This window comes from Artemia franciscana, chromosome 8, assembly GCF_032884065.1.
Source record: "Artemia franciscana chromosome 8, ASM3288406v1, whole genome shotgun sequence".
Classification (NCBI taxonomy): domain Eukaryota; kingdom Metazoa; phylum Arthropoda; class Branchiopoda; order Anostraca; family Artemiidae; genus Artemia; species Artemia franciscana.
The window spans coordinates 27218590-27245675 of NC_088870.1; the positions used below are offsets into that span (position 1 = coordinate 27218590).

The 27086-nt window shown below is 34.0% G+C and overlaps 1 protein-coding gene across 3 annotated transcripts in view; it reads right to left on the reverse strand.

The window, feature by feature from the left end:
• Positions 1 to 27086, reverse strand: part of LOC136030231 (uncharacterized) — a 177828-nt gene that overhangs the window by 43043 nt on the left and 107699 nt on the right. For all 3 annotated transcript variants that reach the window (XM_065709048.1, XM_065709047.1, XM_065709049.1), the window contains exons 18-22: positions 26533 to 26669; positions 22943 to 23060; positions 17754 to 17981; positions 12249 to 12464; positions 7391 to 7530 (exon numbers count right to left, since the gene is read on the reverse strand). In XM_065709048.1, coding sequence (XP_065565120.1) covers positions 7391 to 7530; positions 12249 to 12464; positions 17754 to 17981; positions 22943 to 23060; positions 26533 to 26669 — 839 coding nt within the window. The remainder of the gene's footprint in view (positions 1 to 7390; positions 7531 to 12248; positions 12465 to 17753; positions 17982 to 22942; positions 23061 to 26532; positions 26670 to 27086) is intronic.

Below are 27086 nucleotides of genomic sequence, written 5' to 3' on the forward strand. Positions count from 1 at the left end.
ATGAAACTTAAAAGGCTGAAGAAAACCGCTTCTGATTCCTCAGCTATATGTCTGGTTTTGGAATAATACCATCAAAGGCTTCCAAAACACTGTGAACTTTCAGCCGATTCAATTCCAAGCTGAAATTTTGGAGACGCAAATCCCGACCCTGCGCAGAAAAAAGCTAATTTCAAGTTGTGAAATGACTCGGTGGGCACCAGAACCGTTTTCAAGTTGCATCCTATTTTAACTCGAATCGCCCCAAATTTCAAATGTTTTTGATTGAAAAAGAACTTAGTCAGTGCTTCTGACCCCCCAGTACTAACGCTGCGTTTTAAACAGAAAGGTGAGCAGGTTGAAACTTGTTTTGACTAGAATCAAGGAACGATTTTCTAATCTGCATGACTGAGATCACTAAGCCATCCGTGGCTCTTCAAATCCACCCCCTCCCCTCCCCCCCACAAGATTTCTAGCAGTTAGACAAACACGTAACACCTGGTTTGAACCGGAATCACGCAAATATTTTCAGTCTGTAAGAATGGAGAACCAAACTGAGCCAATGACCTCGGTAGCACACACAACCACTCAACACTGTTGAGTTTTAGCTGTAAGGTAGGCAATTGTACTTTTTGCAATTCCATTCGTTTTAATTTTGAAGCAATGCGGCTAGCAATTTCAAACTTCCATCAATCTAATATTCTTTCAATTTTCTGCCGAATGGTAACATCATAGGAGTTAAACGGCTGATCTTTGATTTACAAAAGGGGTCCAATTTCAAGCTTCTTAGCATTTGAAAGTTAAAATCTTCATATTTGGAAATTTCTTGTGTTTAGAGATCCTCTTGATCCAGGATACATAACTTGTAGGCTTAAAACAAACAAAGAAGAAATTTCTGTTCACGTCCAACCTTTTGGTAAAATGTATGTGTTGAAATCGAACGGGCCCAGGTCACATGCTTAGCCGATCGGGCATTAAAGAAGAATACAATGTAATAGCATCGATTTAGCAAAAATTAATTGTGCTTTGGAGTCCCTTTGTTATAGGGTACATATCCTGCAAGTTTCAGACGCATAATTTACGTTTCATTAACAAATAGTTTGAGATCCCTTAAGTCGAGAGTACATACCAAGCAAGCTTCAAGATGATCGATGGAAAGGAAAAATCCGACAAAAACATCTTTTGGCCTGGGTCAGAAAGACCAGAGTGGGTTTCGCGATCTCAAAGCTATTTGGAGTCCGACAGCTTCTTTTGGTCTCGGCTGATTGAAAATATAACAAATCCATGACTCCTTAAGGTCTAGTGAGATCAGAAATCTTCCGAGCCAATAAGTCATTTTGATCTGAGCTGACTAATAATAGACCAAGTCCCAAGTCTGCTAATTCTTTTCGCTCTGAGCTAACTGAGAATATTCTGAATGTTGTTAATCTTTTTGTCTATGCTAATCTAATATTCTAGGTCTAGTTGGCTGGTTAGTTTGATCTGGCTAGGCTGATCTAATATTCCTAATCGAAAGTACTCCAAGTCCAGTACCTTTTGTTTTGTCTGGACAGATCGAAAATATTCTAAGAACGTCAAGTCCTTTTGGTCTAGGCTGATCCAATCTTCCATCTTTTTATTTTGGCTGTGTGTTTTCTGCCCTTTAATTTCAAGCCAACAGAATAGAAAAAACTTGTTCATGCATTTACACCCCTTTAGCCACGTTACTGCCTTCAGAATAATGTCCCCGCTCCCGAAAAAAAAGACTTAATTCCTTTGGTTGCCACCTTGGCTGGACAGCTCAGGAAGGGTTCTCACGCTGCTAAAGGATAATTCATGTATGATTTTAGTTCCTGCGAGGTTGACCATGTCCATACTTTCTAATAATATGTATATTGGAGAAATATTTAATTTGAATACATTAGAACCCCTGTCTTTGGGCTACAGATACAACGTCATTCCCAGAGTAATTTGGCATTTATGGGGCAGATGTGCACTCAAGGTTTAGGGAGTCATTGACCCAATTTACACCTACACCTTTAATAAAAATGTTTACATTTCTTGTAAGATCCCAGTTTTCATAAGGTGTGAAAAGCCCAGCTGTTGCACTAATTAATTATAGAAAGCGTTCTTTAGAAACAGTTTTTCACAAAAAAGTAAAGAGTGACATTAGAACTTAAATGAAGCAGAAATTACACTGATTAACTCTAACCGTAAAAAATAAAAAAATAATAATAAACGAACAATGAAGTCAAACTTTAAACTATATTACTAGAAACAAAGGTTAAACAATCGCCCCCTCAAATCTACAAAAGGATAGTGTTATTTAAGCTTTACTGAAAACAAATATATGGTAACCAGTTTTTCTTTTTTCTATTATATCGTTAAAAAAAAAATAGCTCCAACTCCAAGGAGTTCTTTCTTGTATCGTATATTATTTTATTTTAAATAATCGTTCAATCGTAAAATAGTCTGATATTCGACAAATATCTATCAATGCTTAAATGCTTAAATTAAGTACATTACATGGACAAACATAGAAAAACAATTTACGGATCACTATGATTCGTCAATTCAAAATATTACTTCAGCAAATTGCCCAGATTGCTTCAAAATTACCAATGTTTGCTTAGGTATTATTCAGACACCAATTTTCTACATTTTTGCATAAAATCGAATAAAAAAGAAAGGTGTTGACAAATAGAACGTCCATAAAAATAGCAGAACTAAATAGGAAACCGCAGGGGTAAATGTTTTCAGGAATTGCTTTTATCTTTTCTTTAAACGTCATTAACATTATGATTTTGTAGTTGAAGTTACAAAAAATCAAACAAATTGTGCAATTAAGTTACTTTCTGGGAAGCAAAAATGTCAATCTAATCTTTAGAGGGTTCTAGGAGGGGATAGCCCCACTGTTATTTGAGATACTTGTTCGTTTTAAGTTTCGTTCATTCATTTATAATAGTTTCTGCTCGTTTTAAGTTTGACTTGATATTATCAATGTCAATAATTTTTGCTCCTTTTAGGTTTTGATATGACTCTATGCTTTCCTGTGAAAGCTATTTTCTTCTTTGGACAATGGCTGAGATTAATTCCTTTTTCTTATTAATTCATATAGTTATATGATGAGCAAAGGAATATATACGAAGTTCAACTAAAATGTTGAATTGCAATTTAAGTTTCAGACAGTTTTGATCATTCAGTCAAAATGATTGATCAACCCCATTTTTGTGTGAAAGTTGTGTAATGCTTTTTATTCTATAAATTTGGGATGAATGGAAAGAAGACTTTCACAAATAAAATTTTCATAATTTAAGCTCTTCTATGGTGGTAATAATTTATACTATACGAATTGTTTTGCAACAATTATTTGTTTTTTCTTTAAGTAGTATCTTTTAATATTTTTAAGTATTTTAAGTATTTTTAAGCAGTTTAGTTATTTCTTTCCGTGTACATTTACTATGTAGCCAATATGTTAGTTTATTTGTAACCAATGCTTGGTAATAATTGCTTGGTTCTTTTACATGACCTTTATTGTATTTAGTAAACCAGCTCTCTTTCATTTCGTTTTTGGGCGTCACATCGACATAGCCTCCTTCAAAAAAAAGTGTGCTTTTATTGTGGTTTCCTTGCTCCAGTCAAAACGCAATGTAAGTTTCATTCATGTCGATCAAAGATGGAGAGAATGTGGTCCCGTCGGTTGACACTAGAAATAAATGCAGCCAAATGTAGTGTCAACTTTTTTCCGCATCGGGGTCCACTAGGGCCTGGAACTTTTGGATGTAATTTTCAAGCCGATCTGTGACAGAAAATATTTTGGCGTGACATACTTTTTGGTTTTTTCGTCTGGGATGACCTGAAATATTTGAAGTCCAGCAACTCCGCTTAGTCTGGGCTGATTAGAAACGCCAGTCAATGAAAAAAAAAGGAAAAAAGGAAGTTTGTTGGTTCGTTGACGGACAAACCAAATTTTTCTTCGATTTTTTACTCTTGAACCAGGGACTTGGAGACTTCAAGCTGATCGAAGAAAAAAGCTGTTCAATCATTTTTCATCAATTTTTAACTCCAATTATTCACACTTTTTCAATGCTCGACTTTCATTATGCGTGTCAAAAAGCCCAACTTTAGCACTAGAACATCCACACAAAGTTATTCAAAAATTCATTTGGATTGCAGTAACTTCGTTTAATTAATTCTAGTTATCATGATACCTTAGCCTGGCCCCACGGCAATTCATATTTTTTGCCTTTATGACTGATGGTGTCATTCGAGGTCTTGCAATAGATATTGTACCAACATTTGAGATTTACCATCAGAGCAACCTTTTTTTAAACGGGAAGAAGTGAGAAAATGAAACAATTTACAGCCAATAAAAAATTGCACTGGCTGTTTTTTCCTGTGTCCTCTCTCATACTTGAACAGTTTGGTCTCAAAAGTTAATTAAAAGCTACTTATATTTTCTTCTTTTGCGGTAGTCAGCTGGTTTTACTGTAGCGTATAGTATAACAACAGTAGTCAATTTAAAAAATAGTTACTCAAAAGTAATTAGTCCAGTAAATTTTATTTGGGTGTCAAATCGACTTCACCATAATGATGGCTGTCATAGTGCATATTATTCCTTTTTTGTCAAGTATAAAATTAAAACTTTGAATCTTGAAAAAAACTGGAGTGGGAGCAATATCTCAATTTAACTGATCCCAAATACAAAACTTGTATAAAAAAAAAGTCAGAGGTGTGCTACCGATTATGAAACACGGACAATTTTGGGTAAGACTTAAGTATACTAATGCTAATGTCCGGATTTTATCGTTGACAATGAAGTATTTAAATTTTTGAATCCAGCGTGTTTCACCTGACACATACTAGTCTTGTTGTGTTACGCTGTCAAAACCAGTCTGCAAAATTTTCAAATTGTTCGTTTTTGTTCCCTAGTCCAGACTAATAGCTAAATTATCTCTCAAGCATTGTTATACTATGTTCTTAAATTTTTTAAGTGTTGGAAGTGAAAAAGCACTCTTTATTCATGCATCTAATAAATTCATTAGCATATTTGTCACATAGTTGAGCGTTGAGAGCCATGTCATTAATCTATTTACAAAACTAGTTATTTATATAGGGATACATGCTTTGACTCTTTTCATTTTTCCTATTCTTTAATTAATTTTTTTAAATAGGGGATTTTAATGTTTTTCTTAATTAACTTTTCTATATCTTTTCTCGTTTTGCCCAATATTACTTCTCTTGATTACAATCTCACCAACAAAACTTATATCTGATGGATTCTTTCCTATGTCCTCTTTTCTTTTCTTATTTTTTTTTTTTCAATCCATTAAGATTCCCTTGTGCTTGCCAAGTTGTAGTTTTTCAAAAGCATACTTTTTCGTTTCACACCAGAGACAAAATGATAAGTTTTGCCTAGTAAATATTAGATTAGTATACTTTCCAAAACATACTTTCTCTTTTTTTTTGTCGTAAAGACGTTCATTAAAAATTTACAACCGTTAAAGTGGCATAAGAATAGTTTACGCAGAGCAATAGATTACGTATTTCTAGGCAAGATATTCTTCATTTTCCACTTATAATCTTCAGCATTTTAGAACATTCAGCATTTTACAGGAATTCCCATTCGAAATTTTTGAACCATCTTAAATACCACCATGAAGGGTATGTTATGACACAACCAAGGTTATATTTCCAAATGACCCCCCCCCCCCCCATCCCAAGGTTCTATGAGCAACTAGCATAAAAATGCTATATAAATATAATAATGTTTCATAAATATTTAGAGCTCGTCTAGGTTGCCCTATGCAAGCAGCAAATCTTTATTGACTGGCCGAACATATTCAAAATCAAATAGTCCAGCCCGAAGCATGAGGGGTACATAATCTATAGATTACACTTGATTAAAGAGGATACAAATGCAGGATAGGTAAAACATCATTTTTCCCCTTTAGAATATTTACTTCCTTCATGATTAAAGCATATATTTTCGAATCTACAACGAGTACGGTATGCCTTCGAAAGCTGAAAGGGCCATAGGATAAATAGTTCAAGAAATGTTATTTACAATAAAAATAACAAAATGCTATTTAAAATATATACCATTTCAGAAAAGACAAAGAAAAATAAAAGAAACCTTATGACCAGGCACCTAATGAGCAGTATTACCTTCTTTTTGTTACATTCTAACTTTTGAACTTACTCAGAAAATGTGGCAAATCTTAGGAGGGGAATACGACTCGTGATCTAGTGGTGGTCTAATAGTGACCATGGAGCTCATATTCAAAGGAAAATCAACTCTAAAATTTATGACTCTGACTAGGAATCAAGAGCGTGATATTAAAATAAGATACATAGTCAAGGCATAGTGACTCACTGCCGAATCCGGGTACGCAGGAATCCCAGCCGAGGGGAGGACCAATTAGAAGACTTTCGTTCTAGTCCAAGGCGATCGAAAACATGAATAACTACATTTTTCAGCTTAGACTTTCCAACTTACCGGAAATTGTAGGGGGGGGGGAATGATTTCAGGCTAGTTTTAAAGGGACCCCCACTATGCGCTTGTGTGTAGGATATCGTAGTCTACTCTTTGACATGCTTATGGACTTTATACCAAATTTCTGAAAAAAAGACAGACAAAAAACTTTAATATTTTGTATGCTTTTTGCATTTATTCAGGAAAATAGCAGGAAGGAAAATGTAATATCCGTCCTTAAGGTATTTCTCCCACAATTGTGATAGAATCGGGGTAACATTTTTCGATTTATTTCAGTTTGAAAAAAAAACGGGGAAAAACTCTATCTTCGTAGAAAAAAAAATACTTATAGAAGTAAATATCTTTTTTAATCAAAGATTGTTGTACAAAAATCATAGTCATATAGAAAAAGACGAAAGCTAAAACACTCGTCTTTTAGCAGCCACGTATTATCGAAACTTAAGACACAAAAACGAACGAAACTAGGATGAAAAACTAGGGTATTGAACAAGTTGCAATTAAAAGCAATACAAAGTTTAGAGCTATTCACTTTTGAACGGCCTAACAAGGGCTTTTCGATTGTCAATTTCTTGTGAATCTCCTCAAGTTTCACTAGTTCTATCGATTTTGCAACATAGAAAGGGGGCTCTTTAAGTATGCAACAATGGACATTGCATTCGATATGCGGATAAAGAGTAGAAGCATACACATATGGAATGCAGTAAAGGATAATGGAAGAAATGACAATATGACAAGAGAAAAAATTATCCAATAGAAAAAAGATCTTTTTCATTTTTTACTCCAGAGAGTAGCTCACAGTACAAAAAAAGCAAATCAAATAAGAGAGGGACATATACCATTCCCATGTTAACTAAACTAAGTAATGAAGCTCAAATAAATGAACATGTTGTACATTATCACTATTGTTCTAAACATTTTCTATATTATATGTCGTTATACCTTTCCTTTGGTAGAGCAAGACCTTCTTCAACAAGTAGTCTGGCCAAATTGCGCAAAACAACTTTAGGCGGGGATAGAGGGCCATCATCTTCAAGATCTTCCCGGAACAAGTTTACAACCCATGTACTCTCCAGTGATTTCTGACATAAATGAAAGTAAAAAGGACGTTAAGTGTTGTTAACCAATGAGTGCAAACAAAAGAAGAGAGTAGAAGGGAGATAGGGAGGGAGAGAGAGAGGGGGGGAGGAGATGTTAATAAAAATCTGGACACTAGACAACTTAGCACAAATCAGTGATTGGATGTGGATTATTTTCTATATAAATATTAGTTGTGCAAAACTTTTAGAGCTATTCATCCCGATTCTGGTAGAGTCAGTGGGCCTCGGATTCCAAAAATCCCAACTGTACAAAGAATTTCTACTAATACTTTTTATTTTCTTTTTTTAACCGGATAATTGAATCTACTTCATGGAGACTAGACGAAATGAAATACTCAGGAAAGGGAGGATATAGAATAGGGGATGAAAAATCTAATCCAGGCCTAATAGATTTAGCCTGAATGATACCAGGGTTTAGTCAGAACCTTTCCTAAATGTATTTGGAAAACGTTGCCTTTTTAGATTCTTATCTTCAGAGGACTACAAGAGAAAGAAACATTTATTGAAACCTAATTTCATACTTATGGCTTTTGGTATATTAATTTGCCCATCAATGAACTCTTTAAAGTTAAACAAGTCTATATTTCGAAAAATCTTGTGTTATAAATTTTCGAAAATAGTACTATGACCTTCCCATCATACACGAACAAGAAGGTATGCAAAAATCAACACTTAATAAACGAAGTGGCCAAAGTCAATCCTAAAAGATTTTTCAGGTTATGTATCCAACTGCCATCATCAGTAAAAATTAAAAACAAGAAAAATTAAAATAAAAATTTTATCTTTTATTATTTAGAAATAAAATTTGCATACACGAAATTCATCTTCGGAAGGGAAGATTTTTTAGCCATTTTTTCAAGTATTAATTTAAAAAAGTTTTCCATAAAACGATTTTTTCAAAAAAGAGTAGAGGTCCATTAAGCCAAGACTGAGCAAAAGTAAAGTTAAAAAATCTTCCAAGCGTAAAACTACCAAAAAATCACTATCAATAAATAAACGAAATTCAAAATGAACAGACATTACAATAAATAGCCAAATCAAACTCAAAACGAGCAAATACGAGCTTACATGAGTAAGGCTAATAACCCCCATGCCTATCAAGACCAGAACAAAATTAGCTCTTTACTGAAATAAAAACTATAACAACAAACAAATGACCGGTGATTGTCAGTTTAATTGACATATACTGATATTTATTCCTTAAAATTTTGATAATTTTTTATTTATGAAAGTAAGCAAAGTGAAAACATTTCAAACACATTTTGTTTTCAGTAAAGCACAAATTGTGTTCCGGTGTTGTGAAGACATGGGGGTTACCAGCCCTACTCATATTAATTTTTGCTCGTTTTGAGTTTGATTCGGCTATTTATTGTAATTTCTTTTCGTTTTGAGTTTCATTTATTTATTGATACTGATTTGTGGTTGTTTTACGCTTGGAAGATTTTTTTACTTTATTTTTGCTGAGTCTTGGCTTGATGGAGCTCTACTTTTCTTTTGAAAAATTTGTTTTGTAGAAAAAGTTTATGAAATTAATTTCTGTTCGTTTTTTATTGCCATAGTCTTTTTCATGAAAAATAATATTTTATATCTTTTCAGTTTTTTTTCTAAAAGAATCCATAGTATGGGTTGCTATTTGTATGTTGGAGAAACTTTTTCAACAATTTCCAATCCTGACTGAAACAGTAGTTTTTAATTTAATTTTATAGCTTCCGAAGTTGACCTGAAAAATAAAATTTAATATCGCTCCCAAAAGCTTTTATCTATGCTCTTTGACAACCTGCATACACTTACTTTCTTTTGTTAATTGAAATTGTAAGACCAGAAGTAGTAATGGTAGTATCCTCAAAATTTTCAACTTATTACCCCCCAGTCGTTCTCGATATATTGATGAGGTGTCTTATTGGCAACCATAAACGCAATGCCTTTGATTTATTTTAAAGTAACATTTAGTTTTAAAGTATAATGGGCCAATGGCATAAATGTGGGGGTTGACATGCTTAATATACCTAAAGACATAGTTAATGGACCGTTCTACTATAATGAACAAAAAACTGTCTTACAATTTTGACTGGATGCGTTTGGAAAATGAAGGGGCTTGAGAGAAGGGCTGCTTGCCCACCAATCTCTTGTTGCTCTTAAAAATGGCACGACAACTTGCCATCTAAAAATTCCTATCAGATACATTTCTGGGAAATAAGAGGTGTGTGTGGGGGGGAGGTATACACCCTCCGATCACTCTTAATCTCAAAAGGGGCATTAGAACTTCTGATTACCAACCCAACGAGCCCCACTTCAAAGTTTATACGATCACCCTTTCTATACACACCATATATAAACCCAGGGCATAACTTACAACCCTTGCCCTGAGGGCTGTGGAAGGGGGCTGTCATCTTCGAAGACATAATTTTCCGGAACTTTCAATCACGTTGAACAAAACGGTTATCTTAAAATTTTGATTGGATGTGTTTTGGGGAAATGGTGGGCGTGGGAGCAGGGGTTAGTTGCCATCTAATCACTTTCGACTACTAAAAAGGGCACAAGCCCTTTCAATTTCCAATTGCATGAGCTCTTTTTGAAGTTTATACAACAACAAATGGTCATCTCAAAATTTCTATCAGATGCACTGCGGGTAAATATGAGGTGCGTGTGTGGGGGGGGAGGTGGGGAATCCACCCTCCGATCCCTCTCAACCTTAAAAAGGGCACTATAACTTCTGATTACCAATCCAATGATCCCCTTCCGAAGTTTATACGATAACCCTTTCTATATATACCTTATATGCCCCCTGGGCATAACTTACAATCATTGCCCTGAGGGCTGGGGGGGGGGTGTCTTCATATACAGAATTTCCGGGCCTTTCACTTAAGTCGAACAAAATGGCTATCTCAGTTTTTTTTTTTTTTTTTCATAAAAGAATCCATAGTATGGGTTGCAATTTGTATGTTGGAAAAACTTTTTTTCACAATTTTTAATCCTGACTCAAACAGTATTTTTTAATTTAATTTTATAGCTTCAGAAGTTGACTTGAAAATAAAACTTAATACCACTCCCAATAGATTTTATATATGCTCTTTGGCAACCTAGATGCACTTGCACTCTTTATTTATTTAAATACTAAGAGCAGAAGTAGTAATAGTAGTATTCCAAAAAGTTTCAACTTAGTACCCCGATCGTTCTCGATATATTGCTGAGGTGTCTTATTGGTAACCATAAACGCAATGCCTACTGATTTATTTTAAAGTAACATTTAGTTTTAAAGGATAATGGGCCAATTGCACAATTGTGAGGAATTGACATGCCTAAAAAACCCAAAAGACATAGTAGCTAGACCATTCTACTATAATGAATAAAATGGCTGTCACAAAATTTTGACTGGATGTGTTGGAAAATGAGGGGCTCCAATCTCTTGTTACTCTTAAAAAGGGCACCAGAATTTTTATTTTTGAATGGAATTAGCTCCTTTAAAAGTTTCAATGATATTTCTAGCTATTGTAGAGTGGTGCGGCCTATGATATTGCCTATATTCCCTTTTGAGAACCTGCAGGCATACAGGTTTTTCCTTTAATTGAAACTCCTAGACGCTCCCTAAAAGTTTCATCCTGTTCGGGAAAATCCGAGGTGTGCGTTTCCGTGGGGGGATGGTGTATCCACTCTCCAATCACTCTGAATCTTAAAAAAGGCACTAGAACTTCTGATTACCAATCCAATGAACCCCCTCCGAAGTTTAAACGATCCCCGTTTCAATATATACTTTATATACCCCTGGGGCTTAACTTACAATCCTTGCCCTGACGGCTGTGGGGGGAAGGGTTGTCACCTTAAAAAACAGAATTTCTGGGCCTTTCAATTACGTTGAACAAAATGGTTATCTTAAAATTTGGATTCGATATGTTTGGGGAGGGGGGGGCGTGGGAGGAGGTGTTAGTTGACCTCCCATCATTTTCGACTATTAAAAAGGGCACTAGACTTTTCAATTTCCAACAAAATGAGCTCCTTTCAAAATTTCTACAACAAATGGCCATTTCAAAATTCCTATCAGATTCATTTCAGGAAAATACAGGGTGTGGTGGGAGGAGGGTATACATCCTCCGATCACTCTGAATCTTAAAAAGGGTGCTAGAACTTCTGATTACCAATCCAAAAAGTTCAAGTTTATACGATCAGCCGTTCTGCATATACCTTATATGCCCCAAGGGCATAACTTACAACCCTTGCTCTGAGGGCTGTGGGAGGGGGTTGTCATCCTCAAAAACATAATTTCCGGAACTTTCAATTACGGAGCTATTTCAAAATTTTGATTTTAAGTGTTTGGGAAAGTGGTGAGCGTGAGAGGGGGTTAGTTGCCCTCCAATCACCTTCAATTATTAAAAATGGCACTACTCCTTTCGATTTCCAATCGAATGAACCTTTTTTTGAAGTTTCAAAGACAACTCCTTCGATACAAAGTGCCCTGGTCTAAAACCAAAAAATAAAGAAATAATACATGGTGCCCACATCACACTTTACTTATGCAGCGCTATTGCGCTGGCTATGAAAACGTCAGACAAAAGCTTAATTTAATAATCCGGAAAAAAATATATAACGATTTGTACCAGCCAAGATATGCTATGTCTTATCGTTACCAAAACAGTAATTTTTAAATTTATCAACAATTTTTCTAGCAATTAGGTCAACATTTTCTAGAACTCATAAAAAATTACCTCGATTTTCTCACATAAGAAATCTTTTCCACAGAACTCAGAGGAAAAAAATAAATTTGATGTTTCCGGCCATTTCCCTGTTATCCCTGGAGGTTTGATGCCAGCCAGTTTAGCACAGGAGACATCAGGTCGTTGCTTCAAATACGTTTTGTCCAAAATTGGCTTCAACTCTAAAGCAGGAACATCACTTGTGGATCCGATATCCAAATCATGCACCTACAATGTATGGATAAAAATATTCCATAGTTCAGCAGACCTGAGACAGCTCAACTCTTAGAGGTAGTACGAGTCATCAAAATTTGAGGTCACCCAATATAGTAACATTGGAACTACCAAGGTTCAAAACATCGAACTATTATTGTCTATACATCTAAACCGATATTGAGAGCTTGATTAAATATCTCAAAGGACCCTTAGCATTCTTCTCTTCTGACAGAAAAGCTCATTAAAGAAATCCAGTAATGAAGCACAAGAGAATATTAATTGTTTATTGGAAAATTGTTATGCTATGTGAGAGAAATACAAAATTAAGTTCGGCTCAGAGTCAAGGACTTTAAGAGATAGAAACGTTTAGAAATAAAATGTTCACTCCACTGTGGCAATTACTCGTTGCTACTGTTGCCATTACTACCGCTTAGGATTAAAGCTTATTACTGTAAATATCGATTTGAAATATTTACTAAAGATGTTGGTGGTGGGAGCAGGGGAGGGGGTATGTCTTGACAAAAGGTAGCGACGATGCTTCACCCCAAAATAAAGGTTTTGCTGTTTTCTTTGAGCTTGGCTTTTCCCCTTACCTAGCAACTGGTCAATCACCTTAAAGCATGAAAGGTTTATATAATTATTGATAGCTTTTATTCATAAAGTTAATGCGCAACATACTAAACTATGTTAATCCAATATAATTGTTTTCACAAAGGTCAAGGTACAACCTTTGGCTGCACTGAAAATTTCAACACATATAGTCTGCAATACTGGTTAGCACGTTACACTTAAAGGCGTCTGTCCGGAAGGATATGTGTTCAAGTTCTGGTATCACTGGTTATCTTGTTGAGAACGGGGGTCAGTGGAGACCCCGGATCGACAAAGCTGTAAATGGGTATCTGAGGAAATCTGGAGAAGTTCAATAGGAAGGGTGTGCGAAAGCACACGGTGACTACCCCTCAGCCCCAGTGCACCTCCTGGCTGGAGTGCTATGAAACGGAGATAGGCACCGCCGCTTTGGACAATAGAGTCAAGAACAGCATCCTCATTATACAATAACAGTCCACAATTCTTTTATATTAAATATTATTCGGACCCATGCCCTTTGCGTTTAGAAATACTACAGACTAAATAAACCTTTGAGATCAGTACCTACCTATTAGGAAACACTAATAAAATAAATACAATCCCCTAGTTTGTTTCTAGAAGAGAAATTAGCTTTCTAGGTTTCAAATCAAGCAAAAACCATTTTCCCCTTTACAATTTACCCAACCACGACTAAACAAAAACTCTGAGCAGTATGAATAATGAAAACCAAATTTAAAGAACAAAAAGAAATATAGGCCATATAGTTTTGAAACACAGGAACACTTTTTAATATACAACAACGCTACTGCTATACTCGGCTAAAAATTTCCCTTCGTCACTCATATCTCTGCTAACTCTTTCTCTTTCTCTCTCTGTCTCTCTCTAGGCCACTCTCCTATTTCCCAGAGCTCACTAGGCATCGGAAAACTTCCGATTTTTCATGAAAGAAAATTAAGCTACTCCAAAATTCAACCCGATGATCATGATTTGTCCCCTAGGTCCCCCTGAAAATCAATATCGCTCCTCCCCAAATTCTCCATCAAAATCAAAGTTCTTTTCGAAAATAAATCGAAGTTCTTTTCGAAAATAAATCAAAGTTCTTTTCGAAAACTGGTCAAAACTTTTCTTATTCTTAAACCTTATCCTTTCCCGATTCTTTAAACAATTCCATTGTCGAATGAACCAAAATATAAAATTTAAATTAGTTTTTAGAAAGTCTGTATCAGAAAGAAGCATCTAATTACAATCTTTTCGAAAACTGGCCAACTAATATTAATACTAATAAGTCTGGTGATCAAACCAGAGTATGATTTTAGCCTTCAAGATTAAGTACCGATACCCTCTGGCCCTGCAACTCCTCTTTCCATAGCTTTTTTCTCACAACTCCACTGTAGCGCTGTTGGTTACGTGGGATTTATGCTTGTGCCTGGAATTATGAAGGGACGCTTGCCCCGCAGTTTCTTTGAGATATTAGTTTGATCAGTTAAGGGACGAAGCGAGCGTAGGCTTAAAGATTAGCGATACAATTATCAATCAATCACTTTATTCAACTCATGAATTCACAACAAAAAGAAAAATCAATTCAAAATAGTCTTCCCCGTAAGGCTCTATGGCCAGACATGAAACAAATACAAAAAAAAAGCCACTAGATATCTTGTGTATAAGTGAAAAATCCCTTACAATAAAATTTTTTAACCCGGCCCAGAATCGTCCATCCCATTAATAATAAAAAAAAGTAATAAGATAAATAAAAATTATTAATCATAAGTCATCCGGATATTAAAAAAATGTCTTAAAATTCATTTGAAAGTACCAAACGAGTGACATTCTTGCGCTGACTCATTTAGGGTATTCCAAACGATACTTCCTTGAATTACGAAGATGATGCGTAGGCCAATCAATGACACAGATGGGGCAGTTAGTAGAGCTGCGCGAATATTTCCATGACGTTGAAGAAAAGTGAAAGACGCACACGAAAGAGTGTAAAGTGATTGTAAATCAAGTAATAAGCTAGTTGGGTTAGTTTTAGAACAATTTGTGTCTGCATAAGGCTCCTTGCTGTATCATATGACTTTGACAGAGATTTCAAAAAAGAACAAAAAGTTGACATCCATATAGTAGGACAGCAAGAGAAGTAGGACTGAACTAAGCAATGAAACATAAATTTTAAAACTGATCCAGGATAAACATGTTTTAGTTTCCTGAAAATTCCAAGACTCCTTGAGGTCTTCATTTTAATTAGTCCAATATGATAATTCAATGAAAGGTTTTCATCGACAAGAATAACCAGAAATCGAACATACCAATCCTTACGTCTACTAAGAGAATACCTTGACAGATGGATATCTGATAAATGAGGGCAAGCCAGAGAAACACGAGAAGAAATTTAGAAAACTTGACATGGGGAAAGACAATTAGCATCGAACCAGCGGATGACTCTCAAAAAGGTCCAGTAGTTTGGGAAGCACTGTAGACTTCGTTCCTACTACAGTGGTAACAGTAAGTTCATCAGCCAACGCGACGAGGGCGTCTTTATCCTGTTAAGGCAGTTAATCTATTTGAACACTGAAATTAAGGATGACATAGCCGACAAGAGACTCTACGTTTCTATTTCTTAACCGCCACTATAAGGTAATTAACATAAATCAAAAATGAAAGCTTTGAGCCTTGAAGCCTTGAGGAACACCCAACTCAAAACTTCACACAAAGAACGGAAAAGAGAATCCATAGATAGTTCAACCTAACAAATAAGAATCCAACTAAGCATGACCCTGTCCTCTTACACCATAGTGTGATAACTTAAAAAGCACATTTCCGTGCGTTAAAGAACCAAAAACTTTGCAGACATCCAGAAAAATAGCAGCAGGAATCAAACCAGTCGAGCATGGTGTGGAAAGAATTTAAAAGTTGCATATTCATTCCCCGTAGAAAGCTTAGCTCGGAAGCCAAACTAAAAATCATGGGAAAAAAACTCGAAAAAAGCAAGTAGACAGGAAAGCATGACCATTTAAAATTTTTGGCTAAAAACAGAGAGCAAAGATATAGGTCGATAATTGACTAAATCATCCCGAGGCCCACTTTTATATAAAAAATTACTTTAGCTCTCTAAAGAGAACTAGGAAAAATTCTGCTTTCAAAAAACAGACTTATACGCTTCGTCAATGGAGAAATAATTGAAGGATGAATGAACTTAACTACCTTAGTCGGAATACAATCAGGGCCCGACGTCGGAGAACATTTCAAGCTATTGAAGATCCTGACTATTTCAAAATCGGAAGCAGGATACAACACCATCGACTTGGGACAATGAAGTCCATGATAAGATTTGCAACCTCGTTGTGATACCGAAGATCTGAGACTTTTCGAAGACTTGCTTCTGAATTTAAACATGAGAAGCACTTACGTCACTGTCATTATTTGCACCGCGGTCAATGTTCTTCCGGATTGCAAATTGATACCCATAAAGATTCGTTAAAAATAAGAAAATACCAAATGTCCTAGTTGAATTACCCATAGTAACTGAAAAATTTGTATACACAACAGGCACTGATTTATATAAATATGCTCCAAATAATACTGGAGGAACACAATGAAAAACAGCCTGAAAATGTCTATCCACGACAAAAAAGAAATGTGACACATAAGTGTAATTCTCTTTAAGGACTTGTTTCTCAAAAAAAAAAAAAAAAAATCACAACCCTTCAAAGTACCTGCTAAAATAGAAATTATTTTTAAGAAGAATTGAAAATCCATAAAAGAGCAATTCTTGTTTTCATAACTGATTTATAAAAAGTGTGATTCTCTTTAAGGACTTGTTTCTCCTAAAAAAAATCGAAATCCTTCGAAGTATCTCCTAAAATAGAAATTATTTTTTAGAAAGATTGAGATCCACGAGAGAGCAATTCTTGTTTTCATAACTGATTTATGGAAAGTGCGATTCTCCTTAAGGACTTGTTTCTACAATCCTTCGAAGGATCTGCTAAAGTAAAAATTACTTTTAACAAGCATTGAGATCACGAGAGAGCAATTCTTCTTTTCATAACTGATTTATTTTTGAGAATCTTTATGTTCCATTCTTAGACTTAAGTTTTCCTCCTTTTTCAATTGGCTGCCTATTTTTATTATTATTTTTATTACATCGTATTTATATCTATAGATTGAGACGTTATTTACAAGTTTTGGACTTTCCTTTTTTTAGGACATTTAAATTGCTTCGAATACTTAATGAAGGATTTGTCTATTTGATTTTTTAAGCCTAAACACAAGATTTGTTTCCATAGGGCTGGAGATAACCATTTTCGATGTAACTTGTATCCCATCAAATGTCACGGCCCCTCATGCTCGACAATTGGTATAAAAATAATAGTTCTAAATTGAAAAGTAAAGTGAAAAGAAAAAAAATGAAGGTACAACCTGACGCCTTCTTCCATTTCCGTATCTCATTATAGTTTTTTTTTTTTTTTTTTTTTTTTTTTTTTTTTTTTTTTTTTTTTTTTTTTTTTTTTTTTTTTTTTTTTAATCTCCATTACCTATATCACAATATGCAATAGGATTTTCGCTGAAATAAAAGTGTATATCTGCGCAGTATTTGGTAAATGTATAAAAATTCATTCCAAGATCAACAAGGAGGGTTGGAAAAAATATATCAGGAGTATACAACCTTTCAAGGAGTAAAAAAAAGAGTATTGTCTTGGACAAATAATTATCACATACCTCTGCATATGCTAATCCCCTTTTGCAGTATATGGTCTTCAAAGATGCTCGTCGCCAAACCTCTGAGACTTTATCATAATAGGCAACCTTATCAACCTTTTCTAAAGATTTTACATCCTTGATCTTCGGTAAATCCGCCATATAAGCTGAAAACTTCTTGTGAGGAAAGTCATGACTAAGGGATTTTAAAAAGATATGATCCAAATCCTCGACGTGAGCGATTCGAACCTAAAATGAAAGATAGCATTAAAAAAACTAAAATGAAAAATCATACAATAAAATTAGCATAATGGCAACGAAATCAAACATCTTACAACTATTCAAACACGATTTATACTTTACACTTAACGATATTTGGACAATTCAGCTAATATTACTTGAATCAATAAATACAGCAACTAATTATTAAAAAAAATCTGCAACATTAGATTGAGACACTTGTCTCTTAAAACAGAGAACTGTAAATTCGGTTCAAAATTATGGTGGAATACCGATTTGTTTGAAAATTGAAATATTTTCTCATAAGATACTTAAAGCTGATATATGTCTTCTGACTATCAGATAAATATCTATTTACGGGGCAACAGGCTATAGTTGTGGACAAGAAACGGAAAAGATTTTTGCATAAACAGTGAAGACACAGAGAAAGAAGAGGATCTTCTTAATCTGTGGATTATTTTGAAAGGGATGTCATGATCATGTTGTATTAGGCATAACACCAGACTCAAGAGCACCTTTCTTAAGCTTCAATTTTTCTTTCTAAACACTGGCAAATAGCATAGATACGCACACTAAGGCGGTTCAACTTGAATGGAGCTGACTAAGCCTCTCGATGGATACAAGCACTCTGCGTGTGGTGACTGATCGCCCCAATCTCTTTCCAGTTACTCAACTTTAATCAGCTGAACTAAAGAATCGCCTTCAAGCTCTTGATATTTGATATGTTCCTATTTGAACAGCTTTTTTTGGAACATTTGGTCCAATCAGGAACTGTTCAATCTCAGATTCGTTCGACCAAAAAGGTTTCACTGCATAAGGCCGCCCGAGGGCAACGAAACTGCGTACGCTCCACCTTCACTTCAATCTATGCACATCATCACTCTTTACCACTTTCTGCAAACTTTCATTTGTCTTTAGATTCTTTCTCAAATCTGCTTCTTATGCCATTCAGAGATGACGTGCTGTCCGCCTGGGTCCAGATGGATGGCAAAAAAGTTCTCAATTTCTGGCTATCTATCATCCTTATCTGTAAAACCTGACCGAGTGATTTTAAAATTTCTTTCATTTTAGTCATAGAAAGTGGAATCGAACCGTATACATCATGCAGCTTAGTGTTTGATAGACAGCCATTCATGTGGGTACTGGTACTCGGTACGGGTACTCCTTAGGCAACTCCTCTGGAAAATACACAGCATATCTAAATTAAGCTTTGGAAGCGCCCCTGTTTCAGGGCAATATTTTACCTTTGTCATGACCATGGCTAACTTTGTTGCGAAGAAGTATTGCTTTTGGTAGTACGCACTTACCAAAATACACACACACACACACAAAGGAATACAATACAAATAAAAGGGCATTAAGAATAATATACATCCAAGTGAAGCTCCCCACTACAATCTCATGAATTCAATAATTTCACAAAATTAATGTGTTTTTTGATTAGTTCAACATACCCCTAAAAATTTCCTGTGAGCTTCAACTTAATCCCTTTAGCCGTTCATTGCTTATATCCTCTTTTGACAACCAGCATAAACATAGTGTGTTTTGAATTTGTTCAACATCCCCCTTAACATTTCCTGAAAGTCAGACTTTAATACCTAAGGCTCTTTTTGGAGACTCGGGACCAGGCCCCTTTTCTCAATAGCGAACCCTGTATGTAAACAATGGCCTACTTGCATGAATTACTTCCCCAACTGCGGTGCTTTTTGGAGTAATATCATCCCCAGAAGAAAAGCTATTTGACCTTTGGATCTTTGTTGGTTGAGAAAATGGTGACAGCAATGAAATCTTTGAATAAATGGTTTGTGTGTAACTACCTAGCTCTGAACTTTTCTAAAACTCAATTCATGATTTTCGGGTGGTCACAGCGGGCGATAAATAAAATTACCATAGATGAGTTAATTGTAAATCAAAGTAGGATAAAAAGAGTACATTCATTTCGTTACCTTGAGATTATTCTCGATGAACTTTTATCTTTCCGTAAGCATTCTGATTATTTGAGACTGAAACTTGCCCATTCCCTAGGTTGTCTTCATAGATTGAAACAGGTGTTTCCTTTTTCCATCCTTAAAATTTTATACCATTCTCTAATTGAACCATATCTTAATTATTGCCCCATAGTTTATCTCAACACATTTATGGTCCATCTGCAACCTCTTCAGATAATTCAAAATAAGGCAATTAGAATTCTCGGTACTTTTGTTCATCGCCCTTCGAGACTTAAAAATCTGTCAGAAAGCCAAACTTTATATATTTTTTTCAAAATACTTAATCTCAAACAATTGAAGGACGTGCATACAGCAATGTGGTATTATGATATCCAATCCTCAAAAAATTATTTCCATGATTTGGGTATAATTGGAACTCCCACTTCTCCTGCCCACTGCATCCACTCCAAGAAGTATAGCCTTCCGCCAATCAAATCAGAAAGAGCTAGATTCTCAATCAGATACCAGATTCCTCATATTGTAAATAAACTTAACTTAGTAGAAATGTCCCGAAGTTTTACAAGTCGATTTTCTTTGAAAAAACATATTTCAAAAATAGTTCTTTGCCTGGATTGATTAATAATAGATTTTAATATGTATTTTGCTGTGATGTTCTCACGCTGGGGTGGCCTCCCCTATTATCTCCTACCTTGTATGTTTTTTGTCTTTGCTCTTTGCTCTTTGCTCTGCTCTTTGTTGGGGCATAAAATTGTTTTTGTATATTTTTAATTTGAATTAACAAATATTGATCGATTGATTGATTTGGACAATTAGGAACAGAATATGGCAATTCCTAAATTTTACGGATGTTTTTAGAGGAAGAGCAGCTAAAAAGGGCATAGGAAGAAGGCTGTTTGCCCCTCGATCACTTTTTGATTGATAAAACAGAGAATAAAACTTGTAATTTTAAATCAAATGAGCCCCCTTCAAAGTATGAAGAGGCTCAGGAAAAAAAATCAACAGACTGAAGACCTGGCAACACTAGAGCGGTGCCTCTGATTTTACGAGAACATAGCTTTGGCCATTTAATCGTTCATCTATTCGTTTTCAAATCCGTTCATTCTCCAAGGCTTATCTCCCTATTCTTCCAAGCAAGCAAGCAAAAAAAAAAAAAACACCCTGTGCCTTTGGGCGCCGGTTCTTAAAAGAATCTCAAAGTTTTTAGAATTCTAAAATGTTTTTCATATATCCAAACCATTTTACATTTTTAAATTTTGCCGCCTTCCCTGTATAAACAAGTTTCAGAACCTTCTGTACCTATGAATGGATTTTCAAATGATTGGACTAGTATGTCCCTTGATAATACAGGTCCAGTAAGCATATTACTGGATTTTCAAATATATTTAATAATGGTAATTAAAAAAAAGTCTGCACCTTTGGGACCAGGTCCCCCTTCCCTGTATAAACAAGTCTCAGAGAGTTCCAGACCTGATGGATTTTTAATGATTGGACAAATACATTCCACGATAATACTGTTCCAGTAAGCAAATGATTGGATTTTCAGATATATTTAAACTTTACAGGAAGCCCGAAAGTAAGAGAAATGAATTGAAGACAATGGAACCTCGCGCTTGAAAATCAAGTTTTATTTCTAAGTTCCTTTCTTGAAGGGGAGGAATTCAAATTTATCAAATCGAACGGGTGAAAGGATAGGTTTCTTTGAGCATACCAAATTAAATTCTAACTACCATTACTAACAACTCACAGCAAAGAGTGCTTACTCTTCCATTCCAATATATATTCAAGAATTCTCTCTTTACACCCTCTCAAGGGCAATTAAGTACGCAAAATTGTAAAACATACAAGCGTTATACACACCAAGGGAAGGCAAAAGGGGAGGGGGTATTTGGATCCAGCCTCCCCCAACTGAAATCCTTTGTCGCAGAAGTATCATGGGTACAGTGGGAATCCCCCCCCAATCGTTCAATAAAGCGTCTAGGGAATACAGAGACATCTTGGCTTAAAAATTCAACTTAGTCGCATCTACAGAGTCATATTTAATATGAGGTAATTGGATATTAGCCAAGACTGGTGCAAAAGACGTTTCAGATGCTTTAGCTTTAAAACAAAGAAAAACATGATTAATTTATGCTTGGAACAAATCACATTGTTGAATACGAAAAAAAGCAAATCATTAGCAGATCCAAGATGAACACACCATTGCAGCAAAAAAAGTAAGTAAATCTACGAAGAAAAATAAAAACTCCGAAGAAAACCTTTGGCCCTTTAGAGAGTCCATAGTCCATTGTTTATGGTCTTCCTAGCTATGATGAAAACGAACTTTAATTTCACGATACACGATTAACTTTTGAGTGCGGTTTTTGTTATTAGTTTTAAAGCCTCGAATGTAGGAACAGCAAATGACCGATAGTCAACTGCAGCATCGGAAAAACGTCTAATACCAACTTGATTAGATACTTTGGCAACCAAAAGCTTTCCAATGGTTGTCTATAACGCTCAAAAAAGACAAATACTCTTGAAATGGATATCAGGCATGATATCAAAATTAAGACACCGAGGTAGAGTCAGGATTAGAATCAGAGTATTGCATCGCCCTATATATATATATATATATATATATATATATATATATATATATATATATATATATATATATATATATATATATATATATATATATATATATATATATATATATATATATATATATATATATATATATATATATATATATATATATATATATATATATATATATATATATATATATATATATATATATATATATATATATATATATATATATATATATATATATATATATATATATATATATATATATATATATATATATATATATATATATATATATATATATATATATATATATATATATATATATATATATATATATATAATATATATATATATATATATATATATATATATATATATATATATATATATATATATATATATATATATATATATTATGAGAACAATATTAAGTTAGATGGGAACCTTAGTACGGTCGTAGTGCTTTATCAAAGTTGGATCACGGTCTTCTTGCAGTTTTAATGACTTAGGTAGGGGCTTTCCGTTCGCCTTATCAGGTCTCTTGTGATTGGCAATCCTCGAACTAAAAATAAAAAGGTATTGAAATACTCAACAATTAATAGTCAATGAAAATCTAAAAACTTTTATCAATAGTGTTTACTATTATCTCTTTATATAATCGAAAGAAATTCTTTATTCTTTTTCTGTAATAAAGAAGTATCCATTCTAATCATGCTCAATCATTCTAATGAAAACCTTGACGAAAACATCGCAATATAAGCACTGATTCAATCCCAAGGTTGTGAAGGATTTAAAAAATACCATCAATAACAAGAGTTTGAGCTGCAACTACTAGGGTTTGAGAGTACACGGTGCTTGTTTTGATTTAAATATCTGGTGGAAAAAGAAACAAGGAGGTATCTTGTGGTGGCACAGTGGGTTTGACCTTAGCTTGATAATACAGGACCCAGAGATCGAATCATACTGCAGCAATCCACTGCAGGGCCGACGCAGGAGCCTTAGTAGTCAAGAAGCATCGTTAATCTGATTACTTACTTAGAAACAAGGAGGTTGTTTTGATGTTCGCATAGACGTTCATAATTAAAAATCTACTCAGATAAAAATGGTAAGAATAATTTACCTAGCCAAAGAAGTAACACTGGTATGGGAACTAGTTAGATTGACTATAAACGGTTGACGAAATATTTTTTTTTCTTATTCTTTGCACTAATGATCGTTTTTAAAGAATACACTTTCAAACAAACAAACTTGATAAATATGACTTTATGAAAGGTACAGCTCTGTTCATGGTTTGTTAAATTCTAGAACACTTAGATCATTTAGTCATAATGTGTTATCCTTCCTAAATTTTTTGGATGGTTATGTGGTTTTTCTAATTTGCATCCTTCACCTTGCAGTATAACACGAGTGATCGTCCTTTTAAATTTTGTACCGAATTCAAATGACAGGAACTTCATGGTAGTCCGACACTCAACTTCTGTAGTACAAAAGAAGGCAAATTACAAGATTTTAGGCTAAACTCTTTGGGCCGAAAATATTATGTTGTACTTTGGAGATCAAATAGTCCAAGGTCAATATGCGTAGGAGCCCTTTGGATAAGTGCGTGCTCTGTAAAATCGGAGGCGATCAGACAACAAAGTGATTTTCATGCACTTAAGTCCTTTTGGAAAAAGTACTTGTGCTTTGAGCTCCCTTTGACCTACCATACATTTACTTTTTTTGAGCCGATGAGACAAAAACAAGTTGTTGTCCACTTACCTAAACCTTTTTTAAAAAAATTATTGTGTGTTAAAGTCCCATTGGCACAGGTTATAAATCTCCAGCTGATCAGATATCAAAGAGTAATTTATGCACTTACAGCGTTTTGGTTAAAGTTATTTGCTTTGGTTTAACACGTACTCAGTATTTACTCTGTACATTTCAAGTCAACCGGAAAAAATTTCCATCCTCAAAAGCATTTTCAATTCCAGAATGTCTTTGGTCAGAGTCAAGAAGCTTAGGGTGAATTTCAACGATCATCGAAAATATTCCTTTGGAATATTGGAAGTTGGAAAATTCCTTTTAGTCTGCACTAACTAATATACATATATATATATATATATATATATATATATATATATATATATATATATATATATATATATATATATATATATAATTTGCAAGTCTTGTAAGTCATTTCGTTTAGACAGGTCAAAATATTCCAAGTCCAATGACTCCATTTAGTCTGTGCTGACAGAAAGGTTCCGAATCCAGCAGCTCCTTTTGGAATCAACCATAAAAACACTTCATATTCGGTACCTTTTTTGTGGCTTTAGCTGATCAAAAATGTTCTAGTCCGATATTTCTTTTATTTCTGGGCTGATGGAAAATATTTCAAGTCTGGCAAATCCCTTTGGTCTGGGCTGGTCGGAAATATTCAAGTCCTGTAACTCTTTCGATCTCTACTGATAAAAAATTATTGAAATTCGGTAACTCCATTTGGTGTGGGCTGATCGAAAATATTTAAGTACGGCGACTCCTTTGTGTTTAGCTGATGAAAAGCACTGTAGATTCATCTACTTCGTTTTGGTCTGATCAAAACGTTTAAATCCGGAAACTTCTTTTGCCCGGTTGATTAAATTTACTCCGAGCTGGTTAACTACATTTGTTCTGAGCTAATCGATATATTCCATATCCGATGACTCCTTTGGTCTGAGGTGATTGAAAATATTCCAACTCCGACATTCCTTTTTGTTCTAGGCTGACTAACTTATTCCGAGTCTGGGAAGTATTTTGTTCTGGACTGATCGAAAAGTCCAGTAAATTTCTTTGGAATGAGCTGTTGGTTTCCCGTCCTGTAAGTTTCAAGCCGCTCAAACGTCAAAAATTTATTCGTGCCTTTACGCCCGTTCGGCCAGATTACACACTTTCTTTTTAATATTTTAGCCCTTCTATATACACTGTGTTGACTTTGGAGACATTTTTCTAGACGCTGGACAATCTTACCTAATTCAAGTACATATATATATATATATATATATATATATATAAATATATATATATATATATATATATATATATATATATATATATATATATATATATATATATATATATAAATATATATATATATATATATATATATATATATATATATATATATATATATATATATATATATATATATATATATATATATATATATATATAAATATATATATATATATATATATATATATATATATATATATATATAAATATATATATATATATATATATATATATATATATATATATATATAATATAAATATATATATATATATATATATATATATATATATATATAAATATATATATATATATATATATATATATATATATATATATATATATATATATATATATATATATATATATATATGTACATATGTTACGGTACCTATATATTATCGTACAGATGTTGTGGTATCTATATATGTACAGATTCTTTTATTTCTTTGATTCCTCTCTTACTATTAACATTATTTGACTTTTTTATGTTATTGCTCACTTTTGCTTTCTATAGATAAACACTTTTTTCGGAGACGATCACCTTCTAATATGGCTTTGGCCATATTAGACTGGCAATCACAAATTTTTAAATTGAACTTAAAAGGTTTCTAAATTTCTTAAGGTACAATGCTTTAATTTCTATTAATATTAGCCAGATATTAAGATTCCTCGTAGATACTGAGGGTGTTGGAGAGTTAGAATCATCAATTTTGCAATGCCTAAAAGAAATTATGCATGTTTCTCATTCCACAATTTTAAAAGGAGAACTAATAAGGTGTTAAAAAATTTTCAAGAAAATATTTTTCCTACTCGAGCTTTTAGATTTGACTTTGTTTTGTTTATTTTGTATTTTTCCTGCTCGAGTTGAACCAAATGAGGTAAATATGCGCCCACAACTATTTTGACAGTATTTGTTTGTAATTTTCTTTAGGAATGTATAATATTTGGGTCTTAAATTACAATAAAGCCAAGGGCAATTCAAGGGGTATTGACACATTACCTTGGCCCGGTAGAAGTCGCTAAGCCTTCTTCAACAAGGTGACCTGTTACTGATATATCGTAGTCAGAGCTTTCTTCGAGGAGAGTAATATGATAGATGAAGGTTGTCTCATAAAGCTCATTACGGATACTGCCAACCTAAAAAACAAATGAAGAAACACGTAAATAATAGTGCACATTTAAATAGTTGGGCTGGAAGTTTGAAAAAAGTCACATAATGTGCGGCATTAAAAACAGATCATCCGCGTATTAATTTTTACTCAGTTTTTATTTCATAAGTGTCCTTCTTTACAGAAACAAATTAATACAAGCTTTCTTCAAATGTAAGTAGAGAGCGACGTTTATCGTGTACCTGAGGGTGGGACTACTACCTACTTTTTACGCTGAAGTTTTACAAGTACTTTACACTATGGTGTATAGTGCATTTGGTAGTTAAAATGGTGAATTATTTAATAATTTCTTTTCAAAACCAATTTGAACTGAAAATGTATCGTTTAAACCAAAAAAAAAAAAAAAAAAAAAAAAAAAAAAAAAAAAAAAAAAAAAAAAAAAAAA